The 25,962-nt window shown below is 43.8% G+C and overlaps 2 protein-coding genes and 1 long non-coding RNA gene across 5 annotated transcripts in view; 1 reads left to right on the top strand and 2 right to left on the bottom strand.

Annotated features, from left to right (window-relative positions):
* LOC110257173 overlaps positions 1-11,972 on the bottom strand; it is a 28,419-nt gene extending 16,447 nt beyond the window's left edge. The window contains exon 1 of the long non-coding RNA XR_002339433.1: positions 11,594-11,972. This is a non-coding gene — a long non-coding RNA (uncharacterized LOC110257173). The remainder of the gene's footprint in view (positions 1-11,593) is intronic.
* Positions 12,055-19,453, top strand: FZD5 (frizzled class receptor 5). 2 transcript variants are annotated; one of them, XM_005672133.3, is made up of 2 exons: positions 12,055-12,717; positions 13,003-17,458. In XM_005672133.3, the coding sequence occupies exon 2, from the start codon at positions 13,256-13,258 to the stop codon at positions 15,014-15,016; it is 1,761 nt and encodes a 586-aa protein (XP_005672190.1). In that variant the 5' UTR covers positions 12,055-12,717; positions 13,003-13,255; the 3' UTR covers positions 15,017-17,458. The 2 variants fall into 2 exon arrangements, 1 of the variants encoding a protein (XP_005672190.1); XR_002339431.1 differs by lacking the exon at positions 13,003-17,458 and adding an exon at positions 18,398-19,453 and having other exon boundaries at positions 12,581-12,717.
* The window catches only part of CCNYL1 (cyclin Y like 1), a 37,018-nt gene continuing 33,569 nt past the window's right edge, over positions 22,514-25,962 (bottom strand). For both annotated transcript variants that reach the window (XM_005672131.3, XM_005672130.3), the window contains one exon: positions 22,514-24,871. In XM_005672131.3, coding sequence (XP_005672188.1) covers positions 24,755-24,871 — 117 coding nt within the window. In that variant the 3' untranslated portion in view covers positions 22,514-24,754. The remainder of the gene's footprint in view (positions 24,872-25,962) is intronic.

Raw genomic sequence — 25,962 nt, 5'->3', positions numbered from 1 at the left:
TCATGTTAATCCTCTGGTTAGAGTTGTGGTTTCTCATCTAAAGGTGTCTGAACTGATGAGAAGAGGAGTGATCAGAAATGCTCCAGGACATGGAAAACTAGTCTGGAAATATTCTTGAGGGATTCACGTTGGCTTGTGGGTGTCTGTTCTGTGCCAGCCCTGTGCACGCTGGCACACTTGTGAGCTGGTTGCTGATGTGTATGCACTTTGATCTGGGGCAAGTGAAATGATTCCTGCCTTGGCATAAAAGCTAGCTAATATCTAAATGCTAGAGATAGCTGATGACAGCTGGGAGTATACTTAGACATAAGGTACAGGCATACCTTGTTTTATGGCACTGCACAGATACTGATTTTTCACAAATTGAAGGCTTGTGGCAATCCTGAGTTGTCAGATGAAGGCTAGTATTTTTTAGGAATAAAGTATTTTGAAATTAAGGTATGTACATTTTTTAGACATAATGCTATTACACACTTAATAGACTAAAGAATAGGGTAAACGTAAGTTTTATATACACTACTGGAAAACAAAAAAAATATTGCAATATTTATTGCAATATTTGCTTTATTGCAGTGGTCTCAAACCAACCATATAATATCCCTTATGTATGCCTGTATATATAAAAAAAATGTAATATTTTCCCATTATTTGAAGTGTTATACAAAAGAAAACAAAGAAGACTGGGAAAATAGAAAAATAGAATGAAGCCAGTAGAAACTAATAATAGTAATTAAGACTTATCTAGAGTTACGAAGTTCTATACATGGTTCTAAGCACTTTACCATATAAATTCATTTACCCCTTGCTACAACTCTATGAAGCAGATAACTATTTGTAGCTCCATTTTACAGATGAGGAAAGAGGACCTAAAACTCTTGGCTGACTTGTCCAGAGTGGCATAACCAGTAAAGGAAAAGCCAAGGTTTTGATTCATGCTGCATTTAACAGGATGGTCAAGGTCAAAGATAAAACTTATAAGGTAAGCTTTTTTTTTTTTTTTCTCCTTGCCTTTTTTTGTCTTTTTGCCTTTTCTGGGGCCACTTTCGCGGCACATGGAGGTTCCAGGCTAGGGGTCCAATTGGAGCTGTAGCCGCCGACCTATGCCACAGCCACAGCAACATGGGATCCAAGCTGTGTCTGTGACCTACACCACAGCTCAGGGCAACGATGGATCCTTAACCCACTGAGCAAGGCCAGGGATTGAACACACAACCGCATGGTTCCCAGTTGGATTCGTTAACCACTGAGCCACAATGGGAACTCCAAGGTAAGCTTTATCCAAGGATTCGGTGTCACTTGCTAAAGTTTAAAAAGTTAATCTCAGTTGCCAATCACTCATCCATTTATTTCACAAATATTTATTGAAGGTATGTATGGGCAGCATACTGCTCTAGGCTTGCTTATCAAGATACTGAAGAGTATACAGAGGCTACAAGTCCAGTCATTCCTATAGCACTGAACTCTCAAGTGTTGATTATGCATGTATAATCAACACAAATCTAGTAAGATTAGAAAGGCAGTACCTATTCCCCAGCAACAAAATTCAAAACCAATACTTTAATACTTTTGGAATGTCTCACACTTACTAGATAAATGTTTAGCATTATCTTCTGTATTTTAATCATTTAATAAGTACACCATGAACAATAATTTAAGTTGAATCTCATTATTTTGCCTTTGTAGAAACACTTTTAATAGAGTAGTATTGTCTTCAACTCAGAAATGTGTGTCTTGGGGAGGGATGGATGGATGGATGGCTAGATGAAAGGACAGAGGAGTGAATTCATGGATGAGAATGTTTGGCATTGTTCTAGCTACTTAAAAATTGCATCTTTAGAAGTGGGATCAAGATGGCAGAGGTGTAAGATGTGGCACTCACCTTCTCTCACAAACACACACACACACAGAAAAACCATCTACACGTAGAATGATGCACACAGAACATCTACATGCTGGCAGAAGACCTTAAACTTCCAAAAAGGGGTAAGAAACCCTCCACATAATTGGTTAGAACTAAAAAGGAGGTAAAGAGAAAAAAGAATCCGGACAGGACTGGCAATCTTGAGAGAGAGCTGTGACAGAGGAAAGGAACCCACAGTCCGGGAAGCAACGTAACTAAAGGGAGATCAGCTGAGATGGAGGAACCTCAAAGCTGCAGAGAAAAGCACAGCAGCTGGACTGAGGAGGGCAAAGCAGAGAGAGAGAGCCCCACAGACCATCGATACCATCTTCCAGGACAGCAAAGCTTGAGACGATCGGAGTGGGGCTGGGCACTGAGACTCAGGCTCCAGAGGGCAGCTCCAGGAAAAACACTAGGGTTGGCTGTGTGAAGACAGCCCCAGGGACTAAGGAGCAGTGTGCCAAAGGCTGGGGAGTGGAGTGCCACAGCCAAGGGAGGAGGTCTGGGCCAGCAGGAGAAGAAAGCACCATTGCTGTGGAAGGTAAGAGGAGGAGGAGTAGACCGCCATAGGATTATCTTTCTCTGCACATGCATGAACTCTCAGAAGATGGGGTTATGGGCAGCAAGGTGCTTCTTGAACTGGCTATGGGTGGCAATGCCTCCAGGCCAGGCTAAGCATGACAGGGTGCCTCTTATGTGGTCTACAGGCAGTGGGGACAAACCAGGATAGTCATCTCAGACTCCAGAGGTGGGCATAGCCAACCACCACAAGGAGTCCATGAACAGCACCACCCTAGCCCAAGTCACCTCAGAGGTCAGCACAGAGGAGGGCCCTGCATCTGAGCACCACCCATTGTTGCTCTCACTCCCCTGGGAATGTACACGCCCTGCTGCTGCCACTGCCAAATGCTCCAGGCACCACCTATACCCGCCTGAGTGTCACTGCCATTTCCAAGGGCCCTGCAACTAGAAGCAGCCCGTGCCACCTTCCCGAGGGCCTTGCCATAGTCAAGGGCCCAGCAGCCAGGCACTGGCTACTAGCCTACCCATTGCCTCCTTCTCCCTGGAAACACACGCAGCACCCTATCAAGGGGATAACAGCTTGCACACACTGAGGAAAGAGATAGCAAGCATCCAAACTATCTTGCCAAGAAGAAACAGTAAGCCCTCACAAAATACTCAGTGGTGCTCTCACATATAAATAGCCTCCCAAGGAGTTCCCATCGTGGCTCAGCAGTTAGTGAATCTGACTAGCATCCATAAGGACATGGGTTCAATCTCTGACCTCGCTCAGTGGGCTAAGGATCCGGTGTTGCCGTGAGCTATGATGTAGGTCACAGATGCTGCTTGGATCTCTCATTGCTGTGGCTGTGGAGTAGGCCAGCGGCTACAGTTCCAACTGGACCCCTAGCCTGGGAACTTCCGTATGCCAGGGGTGCAGCCCTAAAAAAGACAAAAAGACCAAAAAAAAAAAAAAAAAAAGCCTTCCAAGATTGCAGTAGTTGCTTCCCTAAACTTACAAAATAAGAAAACTATAAGAAAAATGAAGAAGTTTGGGAACCATTCCCAGTTAAAAGAACAGGAGAATTCCCCTGAAGGAGCAAACAATGAAATAGACCTCTGCAGTCTGACAGACACTGAGTTTAAAAAGGAGACAGTGGAAATACTGAAGGAATTAAGAGCAAATGTGGAGGAACTAAGAGCAGACATGAACAGCAATGCAGATTACTTTAGAAAGGAAATGAAAAATATAAGGAGGCACCAAGAAAAATTAGAAAATTCATTTGCAGAGATGCAAGCTGAGTTAAAGGCACTAAAGAGCAGAAAGAATAATGCAGAGGAATGAATTAGTGACTTGGAAGACAGAATAATGGAAATCACCCAATCAGGACAGCTGACAGAAAGCCAAAATGAAAAAGCATAAAAGCAATATAAGAGATCCATGGGACAATATAAAGTGGGCCAATCTACGAATACTAGGGATTACAGAAAGAGAAGAAAAAGAAAAGGGAATTGAAAATATATTTGAAGAACTTATGGCTGAAAACTTTCCAAATCTAAAGGGAACAGATATCAAGATACAGGAAGCAGAAAGGGCCCCAAACAAGTAGAACTCAAACAGGCCCACACCAAGACATATTATAATAAAAATGGCAAAAGTTAAAGATAAAGAGAGGATTCTAAAGGTAGGAAGAGAAAAACAAAGAGTTAATTATAAGGGAACCCCCCATAAGGCTATCAGCTGATTTCTCTACTGGCCAGAAGAGAGTGGCAAGATATATTCAAAGTTCTGAAAGGGAAAAATTTGCAGCCTAGAATCCGCTACCTAGCAAGAATATCATTTAAAATAGAAGGAGGAATAATTTATCCAACAAATAAAAACTAAAAGAATACAGCAATACTAAAACCCATTCTAAAAGAAATACTGAAAGGGCTTCTCTAAATATAAAAGAAGAAGAAATAGGATAGAGGAAATCACAATTGGAATGTAATCACTTAAATAAGCCAGTATACAGATCTAAAAGGGGAAGAAAAAAAAAAAAAAAACCTATTGTAAAAGTGACAGAAAACATAAGGAACAGCAAAAGAACAAAAATGAAGATGCTAAAAAGGACATCAAAATCATAAAATGAAGAAAAAAAACAGAGTTCCTGTTGTGGCTCAGCAGTTAATGAACTCAACTAGCATCAATGAGGATGCGGGTTCAATTCCTGGCCTCACCCAGTGGGTTAAGGATCTGGCATTGCCACCTCAGTGGTATAGGCTGCAGATGTGGCTTGGATCCCATGTTGCTGTGGCTGTGGTGTAGGCTGGCAGTTATAGCTCTAATTGGACCCCTAGCCTGGGAACCTCCATATGCTGCTGGTACAGCCGTAAAAAGACAAAAGACCAAAAAAAAAAAGGGAAATCATCCAACCAAAAAAAAGAGAAGATAACAAAGGAGAAACAGAATCAACAGTAAAGCAAGGTTTAAAATGGAAATAAATACATACTTATCAATAATTACCTTAAGTGTTAATGGACTGGATGCTCCAATCAAAAGACAGAGAGTGGCAGACTGCATAAAAAAACAAGAGCTGAATCAGAGTTCCTGTTGTGGCTTAGGGGAAACCAATCTAGCATCTATGAGGATGCAGATTTGATCCCTGGCCTTGATCAGTGGGTTAAGGATTTGGTGTTGCCATAGGCTGTGGTATAGGTCCCAGATTTGGCTCAGACCCACGTTGGTGAGTATAGGCCAGCAGGTACAGCTCTGATTCAACCCTGGCCTGGGAACCTCCATATGCCTCAGGTGTGGCCCTAAAAAGACAAAAAGACAAAAAAAAAAAAAAAAAAAAAAAAAAAAAAAAAAAAAAAAACCCAAGAGCTTCATAAAAAAGCAATATACTGCCTATAGGAGACTCACATTAGGGCAAAGGACACATATATATTGAAAGTAAGGGGATGGAAAAAGATATTTCACGTGAATGGAAAAGTCAGGAAAGCAAGAGTTGCAATACTTGTGTCAGACAAAATAGACTTTAAAATGGAGGCCATTAAGAAAGACAAAGGACACTATTTAATGATAAAAGGATCCATTCAAGAAGAGGCTACGACACTCATCAATATATACGCCCCTAGTATAGGAGCACCCAAATACATATAACAAATACTAACAGACATAACAGGAGAAATTGATGGGAATACAGTAATAGTAGGATACTTTAACACCCCACTCACATCAATGGACAAGATGCTCTAGACAGAAAATCAGCTAGGCAACAGAGATCCTAAATGACACAAAAGAAAAGTTAGAATTAACTGACATTTCCAGGACATTACATCGAAAAAAATCAGAACATATATTCTCGAGTTCCCATCGTAGTTCATCAGAAACAAATCTGACTAGTATCCATGAGGACACAGGTTTGATTCCTGGCCTTGATCAGTGGGTTAAGGATCCTGCATTGTGGTGAGCCATGGCGTAGGTCTCAGACATGGCTCGGATCCTGCATTGCTGTGGCTATGGTGTAGGCTGTGAGCATTGAGATCTTATACCCATCCTTCTTAAATTTTCCAAAAAGGTGAAGAAGAAGGAATAATTCCAAACACGTCCTATGAAGTCACCATCACCCTAATACCAAAACCAGGCAAGAAACTACCAAAAAGAAAATTATAGGCCAATATCTTGGATGAATATAGACATGAACATTCTCAACAAAATTGTAGCCAACTGAATCCAAAAACATATAAAAAAGATTATACACCATGACCAAGTAGGATTCATCCCAAGTTCATAAGGATGGTTCGACATACACAAATCAAGCAATGTTATACACCACATTAACAAAAGAAAAGTCAAAAACCACATGATTATTTTAATAGATGCCGAAAAAGCATTGGAAAAAATCCAACATCCATGCATGATAAAAACTCTTTGTTTTTTCGTTTTTTGTCTTTTTAGGGCTGCACCCACGGCATATGGAGGTTCCCAGGCTAGGGGTCTAATTGGAGCTGTAGCCGCCAGCCTATGCCACAACCACAGCAATGCCAGATCCGAGCTGCATGTGCGATCTACACCACAGCTCATGGCAATGCTGGACCCTTAACCCACTGAGCAAGGCCAGGAATTGAACTTGCAACCTCATGGTTCCTAGTCAGATTCGTTTCCACTGTGCCACAACAGGAACTCTGATTAAAAACTCTTATCAAAAAGGGTATAGAGGGAACATACCTTAACGTAATAAATGCCATTTATGACAAACCCACTGCAAATATAATACTCAATGGAGAAAAGGTGAAAGCTTTCCCACTAAAATCTGGAACAAGACAAGGATGCCCACTCTCACCACTTTTATTCAACATAGTATTGGAAGTCCTAGCCATAGCAAGCAGACAAACAAAACAAATAAAAGGTATCCAAACTGGAAGAGAAGAGGTAAAATTGTCACTATATGTAGAAGACATGATACTATATGTGGAAAACCCTAAGGACTCTACACAAAAACTACTTGAACTGATCAGTGAATTCAGCAAAGTAGCAGGATACAAGATTAACATTCAAAAATCAGTTGCATTTCTGTATACTAACAATGAAATATTAGAAAAGGAATATAAAAATATAATACCTTTTAAAATCACTCCCCCCAAAAATTAAATACCTAGGAATAAACCTGTCCTAGGAGGTGAAAGGCTTACATGCTGAGAACTATGAAACATTAATCAAGGAAATTAAAGAGGATTCAAAGAAATGGAAAGATATTCCATGCTCCTGGGTTAGAAAATTAATACTGTAAAAATGGCCATACTACCCAAAGCAATCTACAGATTCAATGCAATCCCTATCAAATTACCCATGACATTTTTCACAGAACCAGGGCAAACAATCCAAAAATTTATATTGAACCATAAAAGACCCAGAATTGCTAAAGCAATTCTGAGGAACAAAAACCAAGCAGGAGGCATAATTCTCCCAGACTTCAGACAATACTACAAAGCTACAGTAATCAAGACAATGTGGTCCTGGTATAAAAACAGACATAGGAGATCAGTAGAGCAGAATAGAGGACCCAGAAATAAACCCAGACACCTATGGTCAATTAATCTTCAACAAAGGAGGCAAGAATATAAAATGGGAAAAAGATAGTCTCTTCAGCAAGTGGTGCTGGGAAAAATGGACAGCTGCATGTGAATCAATGAAACTAGAACACACCCTCACACCATGCACAAAAACAAACTCAAAGTGGCTTAAAGAGGGAGTTCCCATCGTGGCTCAGCAGTTAACAAACCTGACTAGGACCCATGAGGACACAGGTTTGATCCCTGGCCTCACTCAGTGGGTTAAGGATCTGGCATTGCCATGAGCTGCAGTGTGGGTTGCAGACACAGCTCAGACCCTGCATTGCTGTGGCGGTGGCGTAGGCTGGCCGCTGTGGCTCTGATTTGACCCTAGCCTGGGAACTTCCATATGCTGCAGGTGTGGCCCGAAAAACACATACACACACACACACACACGCAAAAATGGCTTAAAGACTTAAACGTAAGACAAGACACCATAAAACTCCTAGTAGAGAATACAGGCAAAACATTCCCTGACATTAACTGTACAAATGTTTTCTTAGATCAGCCTATCAAAGCAACAAAATAAAAACGAAAATAAACCAGTGGGACCTAATCAAACTTCCAAGCTTTTGCATAGCAAAGAAAACCATAAAAAAAAAAAAAAAAAAGACAACCTACAGAATGGGAGAAAATAGTTTCAAAGGATGCAACTAACCAGGGCTTAATCTCCAAAACAGGCAAACAACTCAAAAAACTCAACAGCAAAAAAACAAAACAAAACAAAATCAAACAAACAAAAAAACCCAATTGAAAAATGGGCAGAAGATGTGAATAGACATTTCTCCAAAGAAGACATATAGATGACCAACAGGCACATGAAAAATGCTCAACATCACTAATTATTAGAGAAATGTCAACCAAAACTACAATGAGGTACCACTTCACACCAGTCAGAATGGCCATGATTAGTAAATCTACAAATAATAAATGCTGGAGAGGGTGTGGAGAAAAGGGAATCCTCCTAAGCTGCTGGTGGGAATGTAAAGTGGTACAACCACTATGGAAAACAGTATAGAGGTACCTCAAAAACCTAAACATAGAACTACCATATGATCCAGCAATCCCACTTCTGGGCATATATCTGGACAAATCTTTCATTGAAAAAATACAGAAGTTCCCGTCGTGGCTCAGTGGTTAATGAATCCGACTAGGAACCATGAGGTTGTGGTTTCGATCCCTGGGCTTGATCTGGCGTTGCTGTGAGCTGTGGTGTAGGTCACAGCCATGGCTCAGATCCTGTGTTGCTGTGGCTCTGGTGTAGGCCTGTGGCTACAGCTCCAATTAGACCCCTAGCCTGGGAACCTCCATATGCTGCAGGAGCAGCCCAAGAAAGGGCAAAAAGAAGAAAGAAAGAAAGAAAGAAAGAAAGAAAGAAAGAAAGAAAGAAAGAAAGAAAGAAAGAAAGAAAGAAAGAGAGAAAGAAAGAGAGAAAGCAAGCAAGCAAGCAAGAAAGGAAGAAAGCAAGAAAGCAAGAAAGCAAGAAAAGAAGGAAGGAAGGAAGGAAAGAAAGAAGGAAGGAAAGAAAGAAAGAAAGAAGGAAAGAAGGAAAGAAGGAAGGAAGGAAGGCAGGAAAGAAAGAAAGAAAGAAAGAAAAAGATACATGCACCCCTGTGTTCACTGCAGCACTATTCACAATAGCCAGGACATGGACCTGAAAAAACCTAAATGTCTGTCGACAGATAAATGGATTAAGATGTGGTGTATCTGCACAATGGAATATGACTCAGCCATAAAAAAGAACAAAATAATGCCATTTGCAGCAACGTGTATGGAACTAGAGACTCTCAGACTAAGTGAAGTTAAGTCAGAAAGAGAAAGACAAATACCATACGATATTACTTATATCTGGAATCTAATATATGGCACAAATGAACCTATCTCCAGAAAAGAAACAAACTCTTAGCCATGGAGAACTGACTTGTGGTTCCCAAGGGGGAGGAGGAGGGAGTGGGATGGACTGTAATTTGGGGTTAGTAGATGCAAACTATTGCATTTGGAGTGGGTAAGCAAGGAAGTCCTGCTGTATAGCACAGATAACTATAATCACTTGTGATGGAATGTGATGGAGGATAATGTGAGAAAAAGAACGTATGTATACGTATAACTGAGTCACTTTGCCGTACAGCAGAAATTGACAGCATTGTAAATCAACTATAATAAAAAAAAATTTTTTAATGTGTCTTTAAAAATAATTCAGTGTTTTCCAGTTTGTTAAACAATAAGTATGACTCAGGAGAAAATTTTGATTTCCATCCTTTCCATGGACTAAATGTGTAACTTCAAGCAAGTCATTATGGTGCCAGTTCCATCTGATTGTTGTGAGGAGTAAATGAGCTAACTCAAATGAATTATTTAGCACCCCGCCTAATACATGTTCAACAGCATATTTTAAACTGCCTTTAAAGTGAAGTAATAGATGTAAAAAAGCAAAAGTCCAAGTGATACAAAAAGCTATACAATGCAAAATAAATTTCTTTTGGCAACATCTTCCCTCTGTTATTACTCCTATTATTAGAGATGTCCAAGCAAAAATAACACTTCCCTGTTGATTATAAAGAGAGAGGTTTTTCAGACGAGGAGATAACATCCTTTGAGTCAGAACCAAGTGAAATAACACAAGTATTCTGGCTAAATGCCAGCATGAGTGATTAACATTCTCCAACTTCAAATAATTTTTATTATTAGCCAACACTTGTCCATCCCCAATAATACACACGTTGCATAAAGACCACAGAATGAGGCAGCCTCTCTTGGCATGTTCACAATCTGTGCATACTTTCCACTGAGGGTTTCCCTTTCTTTTTGATTGCTATTCCATAGCTTTTCAACTCCCACTACTTTCAACTCTGGGTTGTTTGCTGACACTAAGTGCCAAGTAGTTCCAAAAAACAAACAAACAAACAAAAATATGGGAGCACCTGTAGAATTTCAGGAAATGAAAGAGGTAAGGTACATTCTAAACATGTTTATTAAGAGTTTTGTTGTTTGTGAAGCAACTGATATTTCTTTCTTTTAACTCTGAGGCTGGGATTGATACACATATTCTGCATTATTTTTCACAAAGCAGGAGAGAGGGGACCATTCTGAAACAGTCTCTCAGTCTGTGTAGATGGGACCAGGACACAAGAACGACAATCGGCGCGGTCTATCTCAACCCTTTTTTAGTCCAGTCCTGAGTCCTTCAAGAACTCAGGCCCTCTGGCCTTTTTTCCGCCTTCTTCCCAGTCGAAGGAAGGGGTGGGGGAGCGGGAAACAATTCAAACTCTCTTTGTAAGCGTGTGAATGAATTTCAAGAATGCTAAACACCTCAGTCTTCCAACCTAATTAGAACATGTAGAAAAGAGGCATTTTTAGGACATTAAAAACTTGCAGCATAATAACCCATCTGAAGAGCGCCACTGTGCGTCCCAGCGGTCGGGGCGCCCAGCAGGTCTTCCCGCGGGCTCTGGCTGTTCTGTGAGCCCCGGATCCCCGGCGGCGCGCTAGTGCGTGGCTAAGCAGCGGGCAGCCCCGGGGGGGCCGGCGCCTAGCCCATCACAGAGCCTGGAGCCAGTGTTGCTTCTCTCTGCGGGCGACTTGGGAACTGCCTGGACTTTTTAACCCGATAAACTGATAAAGGACTAACCTGTCTCGAGTCTTCCTAAGAGAAAGAAAATCACTTTCCTGTCGCAACAGTAAGATTTTGTTACGAAATGCAAAAGTAAAGGTTAAAGCCTGGGAGCTAACCAGTAGCATAATGGCGGGGGTGGGGTGGGGGGAGAGTGGTGGCTGTTAAAACTGTGGATGCAGCAGCCCAAATATCTCGGTTCAAATCCCAGGTTTGCCATTTGAGCGCCTACTCTATGCCAGGCGCTCAGAATACCGAGCTTCCCAAGATTGTCTAGGTTGTGGCTTTCCTGGGGGTTGCTATTATTAGCTTGGTTGCCTTGGTCAAGTTTCTAAACCTCTTGTTTGTTCACCTGTAAGGAGTGCCTGCCTCATAGAATTGTTGTAAGGATCTGAGACACCCTGTATTAAGATATGAACGATTAACACGCTGTCCGACACACAATAGGGGCTCAGGAAGCGTTTGTTCTCTCAACTTAAGCTCACCTGGTATGAGGACAACGCAGAGAGGAGACAGGTGCCACAGTTAAAAGTGATTCTTTGAGCAGTTCTTTTAAACAAGCGCTGGACTCTAAGGATGCTTAGCTGGAGAGAGGAGACCTGGTAGGGGCCCTGGAAGCAAGGGTTCGTAAGCTAGACCATTACAGAAAAGTGGACAAGGCACGGGTGGGCGCCACTAGAGAACTCGGGAGGGACTTCGAGCTAGGGTTTCCCGCCCCGGGTCTCAAGAAGGCGAAATTAGCATTTGCCCCGCCCCCACTGCTTCCCGGCCCGCGATTGGCCCGCACTCCTCAGCGGCCCGCTCGGGGAGGGGGCAGGAGGGCGCCCGAAGAGAGGCCGATCCCGCGGGGCAGTGGGCGGGGACGCGCGGAGAGCGTGGCGGGGCGGCCCACCAACCGAGCTCCAGCTCAAAGGGGCGGGGTCGGGGCGGAGCCTCCTGGCGGGCATTAGAAGCAGGTGACCCGGGCGGGGCGCAAGAGGCCAGTCCAGCCTGCGGCCGCAAGTGCACTACAGCCGTCGTCGCCGCCGCGCGCCGTTGAGTACCCGCCAGAGGTGGGCGAAAGGGTGCTAGAGCGCGGAGGAGGAGCCGAGTCCCGCACGTCCCGGGAGCGCCGCCACCGCCCCCAGGAATCAGCTGGAGCGCGGAGCCCCCTGCAGGGGAGGAGGCGAGCGGCGGGCGGGACGCGGCGGCGGGCGCGCACCATGCAGTCCTGGCGGAGCCAACACCAGCTGCTGGCGGTACTGTGAGGCCGCGGAAGCCCCCGGTCGCCGCACACCGCCTTCCTTTTGCCCAGGTGCTGCCAGGCGCGCTCGCCCTTGGTGGACCCTGGTGGAAGGCACGGCCGACCCCAGCCCTGTCCCGCTCGGATCATGCAGGGGGCCCCGGAGAAGGAGAGGGCGAGTGACCGGTCTGTGGCGACCTCGTTCAGCGGGCGACCGCCTCTCTAAGACACCCCCACCTGCTGCCATGTGCTGCCTCGGGTACCCAGCTTATCGCCAAACTTTCTCGATGCCAGCTCGGTTCAAAGTCGCGTTTCTGAGCTAAGAGCCCCAGGGACGGAGGATTCAGGCTGGCGACTGACTATCTGCTTCTCACGGGATCCTTCGAGGTGAGAGTACGCGCCTTCTCCTCCTCCCAGTTGTTTTCCCTGCCCTTCTGCCCTTTTCCAGAGGGCTGAGCGCTCTGACCTCGGGGTACAGCGTGGAAGGCCGGGCGGAAAGGGAGGCGGGATGAGAGGCGGGGAGTCTGTAGTTTGGTTTCTGGAGGTGGAGGGAAGGGAAGGGAAAGAGGTTAACTTAGAGATCTGGAGACTGCTCGCGAGGACTAAGCCATTGACGCCCCTCTCCTTGGCAGTGGCAGCAATCTTTCTTCTCCCCCACCTTCTTTTTTAAAGAGTACTTTCCCTGGAATCGGAGCCTTAACTGTCCCTCCTCAGCCCTATCCAGCGAAGAGCTGAGCTCTCCCTGCGGAGGCAGCGCCCTCCCGGAACAGTTTATCTTTGGACGGATTTCTTTAAAAGAAAGAGAAACCAACAGGTTGCCAGCCCCGGCGCCACACAAGTCTGCAGAGAGGGAAGCACGGTCCTGGTTTCCCCTGCCTGAGCTGGCCCCGCTTGGGCTGCGGGAGGAGAGGGGAGGGAGGGGGCTATGGCTCGGCCTGACCCGTCCGCGCCGCCTTCGCTGCTGCTGCTGCTCTTGGCGCAGCTGGCGGGCCGGGCGACGGCCGCTTCCAAGGCGCCGGTGTGCCAGGAAATCACAGTGCCTATGTGCCGCGGCATCGGCTACAACCTGACGCACATGCCCAACCAGTTCAACCACGACACGCAGGACGAGGCGGGCCTCGAGGTGCACCAGTTCTGGCCGTTGGTGGAGATCCACTGCTCGCCGGACCTGCGCTTCTTCCTGTGCTCCATGTACACGCCCATCTGCCTGCCCGACTACCACAAGCCGCTGCCGCCGTGCCGCTCGGTGTGCGAGCGCGCCAAGGCCGGCTGCTCGCCGCTCATGCGCCAGTACGGCTTTGCCTGGCCGGAACGCATGAGCTGCGACCGCCTCCCGGTGCTGGGCCGCGACGCCGAGGTCCTGTGCATGGATTACAACCGCAGCGAGGCCACCACGGCGCCCCCCAGGCCCTTCCCGGCCAAGCCCACCCTCTCAGGCCCTCCGGGGGCGCCGGCCTCAGGGAGCGACTGCGTCGCCGGGGGCCCGTCGGTGTGCAAGTGCCGCGAGCCCTTCGTGCCCATTCTGAAGGAGTCGCACCCCCTTTACAACAAAGTGCGGACGGGCCAGGTACCCAACTGCGCGGTACCCTGCTACCAGCCGTCCTTTAGCCCGGACGAGCGCACGTTCGCCACCTTCTGGATCGGCCTGTGGTCTGTGCTGTGCTTCATCTCCACTTCCACCACGGTGGCCACCTTCTTAATAGACATGGAACGCTTCCGCTACCCTGAGCGCCCCATCATCTTTCTGTCAGCCTGCTACCTGTGCGTGTCGCTGGGCTTCCTGGTGCGCCTAGTCGTGGGCCATGCCAGCGTCGCCTGCAGCCGTGAGCACAGCCACATCCACTACGAGACAACGGGCCCTGCGCTGTGCACTGTCGTCTTCCTGCTAGTCTACTTCTTCGGCATGGCCAGCTCCATCTGGTGGGTCATCCTGTCGCTCACCTGGTTCTTGGCAGCTGGCATGAAGTGGGGCAATGAGGCCATCGCGGGCTATGCACAGTACTTCCACCTGGCTGCTTGGCTCATCCCCAGTGTCAAGTCCATCACTGCGCTGGCCCTGAGCTCGGTGGATGGGGACCCGGTGGCCGGTATCTGCTACGTGGGGAACCAGAACCTGAACTCGCTGCGTGGCTTCGTGCTGGGCCCGCTGGTGCTCTACCTGCTGGTGGGCACGCTCTTCCTCCTGGCAGGCTTCGTGTCGCTCTTCCGCATCCGCAGCGTCATCAAGCAGGGCGGCACCAAGACGGACAAGCTGGAAAAGCTCATGATCCGCATCGGCATCTTCACGCTGCTCTACACGGTGCCTGCCAGCATCGTGGTGGCCTGCTACCTGTACGAACAGCACTATCGCGAGAGTTGGGAGGCTGCGCTCACCTGCGCGTGCCCAGGCCCCGACGCCGGGCAGCCACGTGCCAAGCCTGAGTACTGGGTGCTCATGCTCAAATACTTCATGTGCCTGGTGGTGGGCATCACGTCAGGCGTCTGGATTTGGTCTGGCAAGACTGTGGAGTCGTGGCGGCGCTTCACCAGCCGCTGCTGCTGCCGCCCGCGGCGGGGCCACAAGAGCGGCGGGGCCACGGCCACCGGGGACTACGCCGAGGCCAGCGCAGCGCTCACAGGCAGGACCGGGCCACCCGGCCCTGCCGCCGCCACCTATCACAAGCAGGTGTCCCTGTCTCACGTGTAGGAGGAGGCTGAGGGACCGGGACCGAGATCGAGGCCGGCCGGGAGCCGAGGGAGGGAGGTTGTTTTGTTTGGTAGCTTTGCCAAGGTCACTTCCATTTACCTTCCTGGTGCTGATGCCCCCTCCTGGGGCAACCTGGAGAGAGGGGAAAGGGGCTGTTTCAAGGGGAGTACCTGTCCCAGGGCTTCTCCAAGGGGCTCAGCTCACCTGCCTTTTCAAGGGGAACCCTATTTTTAATTTATATGTAGTTTTCTTAATTTTTAACTTTGTTGCATTTTGGCAACAAAATTTCCCTTTGCTTTGGGGGCTTTACAATCCTAAGGTTGGCATTATAATGAAGTTCCACTTGGTTCAGGTTTCTTTGAACTGTGTGGTCTAAATTGGGAAAATATATTTCCTATACTTGTGTCTTTACAAATAATGTGAACAGTGAAAGTTTGGGTTGCTGTGACTGGGAAGTTGACCCCTGTGCTTTTTACAGCTTGTTTCTCCTTCCACTACTTAAAGTGTCCAAGATGCTTTAAGGTGAGCTGCTTGTCCCAGTATTTAGTTCCTAAGTTAAGGGAAACCCCAGGTCATACCAAGGAAGGGGAGCAGAATGTGAATAGGACCTCTTGAAAGTGACAAGGTTGGGGAGTGTTTAGAGATTTGGTGTCTCTCCTAGCTTTACCAAGCTTCAGTTTGTTTTCGGTAGTACTTGTAATCATTCTCATTCTTCACGGTGCCAGCTTTGCTTGAATAAGTTAGAGGTAGCATTATATAGTGTCCTCTAACGTTTGGAATAGTGAGAAAATAAGGGGTGCCGATTGGTCGAACTTGAATTCTAGACTGTTAAGATGGCAGCTTTGTGCCAGAGGAGTGGGTGGTTCTTAATAGACTTCAGCCATCCCACTTTTTCAAAAAAAAAAAAAAAGAAAGAAATGTGTTATAATTTTGGTGAAAGTAAACCTTCCGCTGGAAGTACTTAGTGCTGAAGGGGGCTCCTTTCTACATTTAAGGACTAAAATGGATATACCTCCTGTTAATTAAGTAAATTTCCAACACTTCTCTTATCTGCTCTACCCCCATCCCACCTCCTTTATCATGTTAAACAGCCTTTTTGCTTTTCTTATTCCTCCTCTCCTGGAGAGCTGTGATTAGAAACCACACCCACCCTTGAATGAGGTGCTTGAAAGAGGGGGACGGTGGGGGGGGGGCGGCTACCTGTGAACAAACATTGGCAGCGGAGGGAAAATAAGTGTTCCTGGACTTTGGACTAGTTTACAGCCAGATAGTCTAAAAGCAGTGAAACACTGCTCTCTGTAGTCCTGAAAACAAATGAGACCCATAACACACTTGCCTAAGCTTTTAAAACAGAAATTGGTGCAGCACTAGGAAAGCTGTTCACCTCACCCCATCTCAATATAGTTTGCTTTTCTTCCTCTTCTGAGACAGCTTTCGTATTGCTGAGCACAGTCTCACACACTTTCCTGTTAGAGAATTTGGTTTGCTCTTCTCATCTGTTTAACCCTTCCCGCGTTCCTATGCGAAAGCCTATAGATGTATTGATGAACACACATGTACACACACACACTTGACTATGAAAAATTCCGTTCGCGTTCGCTTTCCTAATCTGTTCAACTATTCATTCATGAAGCGCGTCGTGAGGCCATTACTGGGAAGGAATGACAGTGCCCTGGCCAGCAACATACCAGGGACCAGGACTGAGCGAGGACCGCATTTGAGAAGCCGAAATGGCAAAAGCATTTAAAATTTGAGAACGCCTCCAAAGGAAAACAGCAAGTCTAGGGATTTGTGCTTCGTTTATAACCAAAGTTGGAAAAGTGAGACTTAAGCCCAGGTCAGTTTTCGCTTTATGGATATTAAGGAAAAAGGTGTTTAGTTTCCATAGCGGATTTAAGCATGTTGCTGGTGGGAAGAAGGCTGGTATTACAGTTTTCATGAGTTCTCAAAAGCTGTTCCCATTTATAAAAATGCACCGCTCTTACGCGCTCACCTTCTGCATCAAAATTGAAATTTCAGTATATTCGACCAAATCTGTACACAGAGCGATGGAACTTTTGGCACATCTAATTCCTCTGCTTATTCTGAAGTTTCTAGGATCTTGAAATAGATCTCCTGCCTGAGGGCCAATTCCTCTCTTGTTTTTCAGATGAGAACCTTTTCTGATCACCTTGACCTCTTTCCCCATTTAGTGGGTCTTCTCAGAAAGTACAGGTCTTTGTGCCTAATTTGGGTTGTTCCTGTTCCTTTTTCTTTCTTTCTTTTTTTTTCTTTCTTTCTTTTTTTTTTTTTTTTTGGTGGAGGAGTCTAAAGATGATGCAGAATGTATCTAAAAGTTGTGGGATGGATTGGTATAATTCTTCCTTTTAGTTTTCACTTTGGTAACATGCCAAACCTAAAAGGAACAACCAGTTTACTTAAAAAAAAAAAAAAAAAAAAACAGTTAAGACAAAGAATACCACGCCAAGGAGAGGCAATACAGGTAACTCCTTTGGGGATCCAGCCCTCTGTTTTCAGTCTCTGTTCTCACCCCTGCTCTCCTTTCTTCCCGCAAAGCTGAAGCCCACCTGCTTCCCTGAAATCTGACTAAAATCAAGCACCACTCCCTACCCAGGGCAGAGAAACCCATCCGTTTATGGTCACCTCTTATTTCCATCCCATAGGCTATTTTGTCCTGAATTGCGTTTTTATTAGGCAAACAATCCATACTTATGAAATACTTACGAAAATAATTATAAAGTGAAAAGTTGTGGGGGTGGTTTCTTCACAGCCAACTATGTGATTTTTGGAGAAGATTTAGGGCCCAGTTTTGGCTCACATGTACAGCCTCCAGGCTGCCCCTTTCATGGTTCAATTTTAAGCAGTGTCTCCCTTCATAGATGAGGGGGTAAAGATTTAGAAGGAACTAATATATAACCTCTTAGTTGACCAGGCTTTACCAAGTCTTTTTAATTTATATTTTTTCCCTCCTCAAGTCATTTAAATTGGCTGAAAATGTTTTCTTGGTGCCTTATTGGTTTATTCTTGCAAACCTTTGTCGTATTTTCACATGGTCATTTCCAATGACGGGCCTGTGTGTGTGTGTGTGTGTGTGTGTGTGTTGTAATTGTGTGCATGTACAAGCTTAAATAATGTGCCAGCAGCACTGTTTCCACGTTGGTGTTCATTAGGCTGTTTCTTCCTGGGCCAGGGCTGCACTAATTCTGACACTGGCTGCCGGCAGCAAACCTCATGGACCCCACCCTAGACCCTTAGCAACTGCATCCATGACCTGCAGTCTCAAGTACAGAAGGGGAACCCCAGAGCTAGGAAATGTAGGTGTATATTTTAATGAACTGCTACCCCTGCTAAAGAGGCTTCTCTCACTTTTGTGTTCTACAGAAAGACCAAGGGCAGGTAGGAGGGACAAAGCTTTGAATAACTGCTTGCTGATACCACCGCATGTGGCAAACAGGACCGAGACCATTACACATCCGAGGCAGGTGTGAGGTATGGTGGCTGAGAATTGCCAGCTCCCCCACCCCCACAAAATGCCCTTTTTTTGCCTCCAAAGTCCAATCAAGTGAGCCTGGGAAAGAACTAGGCCCGGCTTGAGGAGGTTGGTTCTGAAAGAAAAAGCTACCAAGACATTAAAGCAGGGTGAAGGGTAGGCAGGATGAAAGTAACCTAAGTAACCTGACTCGGAGCTCTCAAAAGCTTCTTGCAGCTTGGTGACAATGACAGGATTTATTTCAGCCAGGATAATGTCTGTGGTCCATCATCTGAAGACAATATTCCTTCATGTTGTTACAAACCGTATATATAGTATGTATGTGTTGTTGGTGTGTATATAAATAATATATATTATATATATATGAGAGATTTAGTGACTTTTGATACGGGTTTGGTGCAGGTGAATTTATTACTGAGCCAAATGAGGCACATACCGAGTCAGTAGTTCAAGTCCAGGGCATTCAACGCTTTTTCTGGTTTCCATACATGTATAGTGCCTATTTCACACAGTATTGTCAGTGTTGTGTCGAATCCAGAACTCACAAATCCGAGCCAGCGATGTTTTATTTGTAGACAATCAACTTGAATCTATAAATTATTACTGGCAGATGATTATAATGCTGAGTCCCTAACACTAACACAAAGGAAACCCAGAGCATCTTGCTAAGAAGTTTTCTATTTTTGTTTTGTTCCTGGAAGTCAATAGAACAGCAGTTGTGTGTGGTTATGTTAGTCTCAAGATACTTAATTTGCTGACCTTATTTCAGAAAAAAAAAAAATTTGTATGTATTATATTTGTGGGATGGTAAAATAATGGTTTGAGATTTTTATCAAATATGGAGAGTAGTTATTTATGAAAAACAAAGAAATGTCTATTTTTGTTTCTTTGTTCCCAATTAATGTAGATAAATTTTAAAGTGCATTAAAACAATGGTAAAGTAAAAAGATGCTGTACAAGTATTTTTTTTCCTTATGCTTTTTCAGAGAGATGCATTGCTTAAGAGTATCTGAAGGAGATCTGTGGATTCTAACTGCATGATCAGATTTCTCAGATATTTTAAGTGGCAGGGTTTTTATTAATAAAACCAAGCAAATTCCAATCACCAGGAGAAGAACTAATGAAAACATGGTGTTACTTGAGTATACTCCTTAGATTTCTCCTACCGATCCTGTGTTTCATGATTCACTTGAAGAAATGAAGAGAAACACACATAAGAGCAGAGAGATTGCTTGAAACTTCTATTTTTATCAACCCTCCATCTACACTCTGTACTGAAGCAATTTGAAGAGAAGTGGTGCTGTTTCTGTGTGTCTGGCTGGGGGTTAGGAACTCCTCAAACTACATTGTTTAGCAATTAGATGCACAACTTGGTTGGTATTAAGGTCTAAATACAAGTCAGGAAGCCCAGATACAAGGATGGATGGTTCTTCCTCTGTATTCCTGGTAAATGGGTTCCAGGAGTCACCCTCTCTCCCGGATACCAAAATCCACAGATGCTCAAGTCCCTTATGTAAAAGATGGTCTTGCTCAGAGAGGGCCTTGAGACAGCAGTGGGACTAGAGAGTCAGTTCCCACAGTAAGGAGATAAAGGGCCACCATCCTGGGAGCTAGAAGGTTAGTAGATTTGAGAGTGGTAGTATTGAAACGTTCTTGAGGACCTTAGGTTCTGAGGCCGTCACTGAATTCCTCTCATCACAACTTACTTAGCACCACCCTTCATAGCAGTTGTGATAATCACCTAAACGTTCCTTTTGTAAACAAGGGTAACCTCTTGACTTGGGATTCCTCTTAATTTCTACACTCTGTCACTTAGTTGTTTCAGCACCCTACAGATCCTAAGCCACTAACTGGAGTTCTTAAAATGTTCCGCATGTTCTCATGTGCCAAACCCATCTGAAATAGAATGGTGGAAACTGCCTCAGAAACCAAATGGATCGTACCTGTGTCCTAGAGGAACTGGCTTTGCTGAAGGGCTCCTAGATCATCTATATTCTTGCTGGCAGTGTCAGGCTGACCAGTTGGTAAAGGCTAACAGGTAAGACCTCAGGTAATCCTTGAGACTGGATGTAATCTACAGATTCTGCATTGAAACTCATGGTACTCACCTGGGAGAGCCTCCACCAGCTGTCCAAGTAGCTTTCCCAAGTAGCTCTGCACTCAGAATGCAGCTTCTGGGTGAGTGAACAGTCACAGGCATTTTACATGTGGTTAGAGAGCAGGCTTGGGTATTTTGCTAACCTATGTGCTGCAAGTAAACATTTCCAAAAACATTGCATAACCTGAATACAGAGTTAAATACTGTTTTCTAGTAAATACTGGCTTCAGCATTTTTTCAAAAATCAAAGAATGGTATATTTCACGCAGACGGGAAAACTAAACCAAGAAATGAAACTTGAGCCGTCATAAAACAAAGATTCAGGGCTGCTGAATTTCAATAATGGGCACCTAGGGTACATTAAGAGCAAGTGTGCAAGGACCGGGTCATGATGGAATCTGATACAGGATGGAAAAAGCTTCTTGAGCAGAAACACTGGGCCCTCTCCTAAGACGTTGACTTCAGGTGAACCACATGATGTACTGAGACGGCAATTTCATTTGGTTCAAATACACATTTCAAACCTTTCTCTAGACGTTCAGTTCACAATATGAGTTAAAATTCCACTGATGTAATTCCAGTAGGAAAAAAAAAAAATGAAAATTTTGGGGTAGTCAGATGTTCTTCTATAGGTTTACTCCTTTAGGGAACAAACCCTTCCTGGGTATATAATGCTGAAAAAACTGCCAGAGTTGCCACCCTATTAGAATTAGTTTCCATCCAGGCCCCATATGTATTAAGAGAACCAACTTCAATGTTTAAATTTTTACCTCAAGTTGACTCAGTTTCCCCTTTATCGAAATGGCTATATTGCCTCTAGAATTAAAGCCAAAGGGGAAAGCAATTTTTTTAATGATTCTCTTCTACCAACTTGTTCTTGAAACTAGTCACGTCTAATGTCCTTCTCCCATTTTTTTTTTTTTAAACCTTTGGCTACTCAAGATACGCCAGCATTTCTACTTAGTAACTAGCATATTATTATGGGGTGTGTGAAGAGTCACCCTCTTTACAGGAACAATTCTATTCTTACATTTTCTTTCCTGTTCGGTTGCTTGAAATCTTCAAATAACTCAATGTTCTGATTGTACAGTATCCTGCAATTCCTGTGTATTTTACCTGTTTTATCTTCCAATGTGCTTTTCTCTCTTGGCACAGTAACAATTCAGAGATGCCATCTAAATGCACTATGCCACTGATGACTGTAGCCAGTGATTTTAAGTATAACTAAACTATCTTCAGGTTGAAAAAAGCACAAGCTAAAAAAAAAAAAAAGACTACATCTTAACTAAAGGCAAGGGACAAACCAACTAATGAACAGTTAGTTTGAAAATGCTTTCAGGCCTATCAGATTTGGTTGAAAACATTTAAGTTAGGTAGCTGTAATGTTACAGTCAGAAGGGTTACAAACACAGAAGCCATATATTTTAATTAAAATAGAGTTTATTAGCTTTTCTTTTAATATAAACATGAGAAAGAAAAACCACATAAGTTGTAGCATTCTTTTCAAAATAAAACTGCAATCAACATTTGAATCTCCAAGCTCCATAAACAATTATTTTTTGAGGTGGTAGATTGTAATAAAAACTGCAATCAATGTTTGAATCTCCAAGCTCCATAAACAATATTTTTTGAGGTGGTAGATAACATTTTATATGCCATTTTTATCATTTAAGTCTCTGTCCTTTAAAAATGATGGAACTGCAGCACTTAACATAATGTGAAGCCTTTCTATAAAGAGAGAAAGTATTCCAGGCCCCGAAATGCTTTGTTTACAGGCAAAATTCCTAGGATTACATTTGAGAAGGCAGGAGGAGAAAGATTTCACATAGTTGAGAACACTAATCTTTTTTTAAATATTTCAAGTTTAGGTGACATCATTACCAATCTCCTAAAAGACTGATTACTAGACCTCCCTGCCTTTTTTTTTTTTTTTTTTTTTTTTAATTTTTAAAGATTTTTTTAGCCCTCCCTGCCTTTTAAAGTCTGAGGTAAATAAGGGTTCTTAAGATTTCTATGTTTCCTCTCCAATGGCAGAACTTGAAATGAGATGCCTACAACCAGGTTAAATACATAGGATAGAAAAGCTGTTTCATGTTCCTTATTTTCATATCACTACTACTATCAGGGTCCAATTCCTTTCAATTTGTTAACACTGTTCTTCATAATTCCTTTATCCAATCTAGAAAAATGAAACTTAGGTGACCAAAGCAGGTAAACAGCCCAGCCCTGCCAAGAACTGTTTTTAAAAGAGGAGGGCAGGTCTATAAAGATATAAGGTATCCCTTGAAGTCTTAGCACAATTTTAAGCTTTGATATTTGTAGGAGTATAAATGCTACACACTTACAAAACATCATTTGAAAGTTAAATTTCTTCTAAACTCATTTAGTTTTGTAAATTTTTTTTTTTTTTTTTTTTGTCTTTTTGCCATTTCTTGGGTCGTTCCCGCGGCATAGGGAGGTTCCCAGGCTAGGGGTCTCATTGGAGCTGTAGCTGCCACAGCAACGTGGGATCCAAACCGTGTCTGCGACCCACACCACAGCTCACGGCAACGCCAAATCCCCACTGAGCAAGGCCAGGGATCGAACCCGCAACCCCATGGTTCCTAGTCGGATTCGTTAACCACTGAGACACAACGGCAACTCCAGTTTTGTAAATTTTAAACATTAAAATTCAGCCAGGGGCTGAAACAAAAAATTAAAATTAAAAGCTTAATGCTTAAAATTTACAAAACTGGGAGTTCCCGTCATGGCTCATTGGTTAACAAATCTGACTAGGAACCATGGGGTTGCGGTTCGATCCCTGACCTTGCTCAGTGGGTTAGGGATCCCGTGAGCTGTGGTGTAGGCTGCAGACACGGCTTGGATCCTGTGTTGCTGTGGCTATGGCGTAGGCGGGTGGCTACAGCTCCGATTAGACCCCCTAGCCTGGGAACCTCCCCATATGTGCGGGAGCTGCCCAAGAAAATGGCAAAAAAATAAAACTTACAAAATTAAGTTGAAAAGTAAACTATCAAGTGATGTTTTGCCAGTCTGTAGCATTTATACTAATGCAGCAGTGTCCTGGAGTGTCTAAGCACACTATATTAAAGCTTAAGATTGCACTAAGACTTTTGGGACACCTTCTATTTCACTACCCGCTTGTTAACTACTGGACCACCATGTTGGTTGGAATTATGGAAGATAATATAAGTACTGTACCCTTTAATACAAGTATTTAACAGAGAGAAAAATCATCAGAAAAATCCTGGAGTGTCTAAGCACACTATATTAAAGCTTAAGATTGCACTAAGACTTTGGGGACACCTTCTATTTCACTACCCGCTTGTTAACTACTGGACCACCATGTTGGTTGGAATTATGGAAGATAATATAAGTACTGTACCCTTTAATACACGTATTTAACAGAGAGAAAAATCATCAGAAAATCAGAAGCACCATTATAAGTTCACAAGAAATGCAGCACGGACCCAGTAGAAGTAGGTAATAACATACTTTCTCTGTTTATGATTCCCAACAGGCTAATATATGTTAAGTAGTGCTTGCAAAGAATTTCAATGACGTTGTTATTCAGCAGCTTTTTGGTTTAAACTGATTGCCAATAATGACTAGCAGCTTCAGTGATACAGTAGGGAGGAATAATCTTTCAAAACCTAACAATGCTACAACAGTCTGTTTCTAAGTGGCTTTATGAGTTGTTAGGAGTCCCATGTTTCAATGGTAATACTGCATTGATTCTAAAGGAATATGCAGCAATATAGGGGAGGGGGGCAAGAAAAATAGGAAAAACATAGAAGTTATATAGTTAGTGTCTTTTAAAATCTAAAAATTTAAACTATTAAAAAACCACATAGTTCACAGCTATCAGCCTACACAGTAAGCAAATGCCTGTGTGTTGGTTGGGAGCTTTTAGCTTTGGAGTGGTTTTTGTAACTCTGTTTATATTAAAAAGGACAGAAGTGTGTGTTGCATTGACAGGGATGCATTGCATTCTTTCCTAGGAGCATAATCCTCGCTGTCCTTGAGTCTTTTGAATTCAACATTTTTCTTTCAGGTGAAAATACTAACTTTGCTGGTTTCTGAGCAGGAGAGGTGATATTTCTCCAGTCCTTGTTATGAGGGGCTGATGATGTTACGACCCCTCACTTCTCCCTTAAGAGAGGATGGCGTTGGAGCGCTGAATACCAATGAAATTATCAGCGCTGAAAGACCGTCTCATGGCAGCTCTGCACAAGTCTTTGTATTTGTCCTCACACAATCTGGAAATGGCCTGGGAAAGTCAATCAAACAGAACAATTAGGGGATCACTGATAAGCCACACCCACAATTCATTTACACAGTTCCCAGTTATTGCTACTTTGGGTAGCTGACGTCTACATTCCCAGTCCTGGGATGCTACTAACTACCAGTTCACTAAGGTTAACAGCCTTTAAGGACTATGATGAGATTGTTACAGTGAGGGAGAACTTAGAATTATTTACAAATTGGGTTCCCAGAGTGACCTCACTGACATAGTGTCTGCGAGGATGCTAAATCAAATCCCTGGCCTCACTCAGTGGGTTAAGGATCTGGCGTAGCTGCAAGCTGCTATGTAAGCTGCAGACATGGCTGTGGTGTAGGCTCGCAGCTGCAGTTCCAATTCAGTCCCTAGAATGGAACTTCCATATACTGCAGGTGAGGCCCTAAAAAAGACAAAAAAAAAAAAAAAAAAAGGTTCCCAAAGATAGGCTCCTAACAGCAATATCATCTATTACCTGCACACTTGCTCCTTAAACATAATGAATATACACTTGGGCAAAACCAGTGTTTACTCAGCTATTCAGCTTCTATTCAATCCTTATCAGTTATTATGTGCCCTAAGAAAATGTTAATGAGGAAGGAGTATGTTGGATTTGTTTGGAGAGGTCTAGTGACTGAAGCACCAAGAGATGATATTTTCATTTGCATGTTAATTATGGTAGAAACACATTCTAAAGAACCACTGAGGTATCACAGAAAGTGTCAATTTTAAATGAATCCATTTCCGTTGTGAATTTCTGTATACCCACCCAAAATCCTATGTACATTAACATTCCCACTGAAAACCCATGTACTTTCTACATCTAGTATTTCAATCCACATTATACCTTCCAAGTATAGGTCTCTCAGGTTAGCCACCAATGCTTTTAATAAACTCATGGGACTGAACTATATAGAAACACTGACATGAACCGCAAACCGAGTAAGAGACAGTTAAGAGTGGTAAGTAGATTATATATGTAGATGTGACTAGGGATACATTTGTAAGAAATTATTCCTCTATGGTTTTAAATAAGTGTAGAGGTTCCAATAGAAAACCATTAAAAACAGATTAAATCTTAA

Source organism: Sus scrofa, chromosome 15, assembly GCF_000003025.6.
Source record: "Sus scrofa isolate TJ Tabasco breed Duroc chromosome 15, Sscrofa11.1, whole genome shotgun sequence".
Taxonomy (NCBI): domain Eukaryota; kingdom Metazoa; phylum Chordata; class Mammalia; order Artiodactyla; family Suidae; genus Sus; species Sus scrofa.
The sequence above is the reverse complement of the archived record's forward strand: the minus strand, read 5'-3'. Positions and strand labels throughout refer to the sequence as shown.

What these genes read in the sequence shown, in the direction of transcription:
- FZD5 (XM_005672133.3), top strand. Translation starts at nt 13,256, where the DNA reads ATGGCTCGGCCTGACCCGTCCGCGCCGCCTTCGCTGCTGCTGCTGCTC.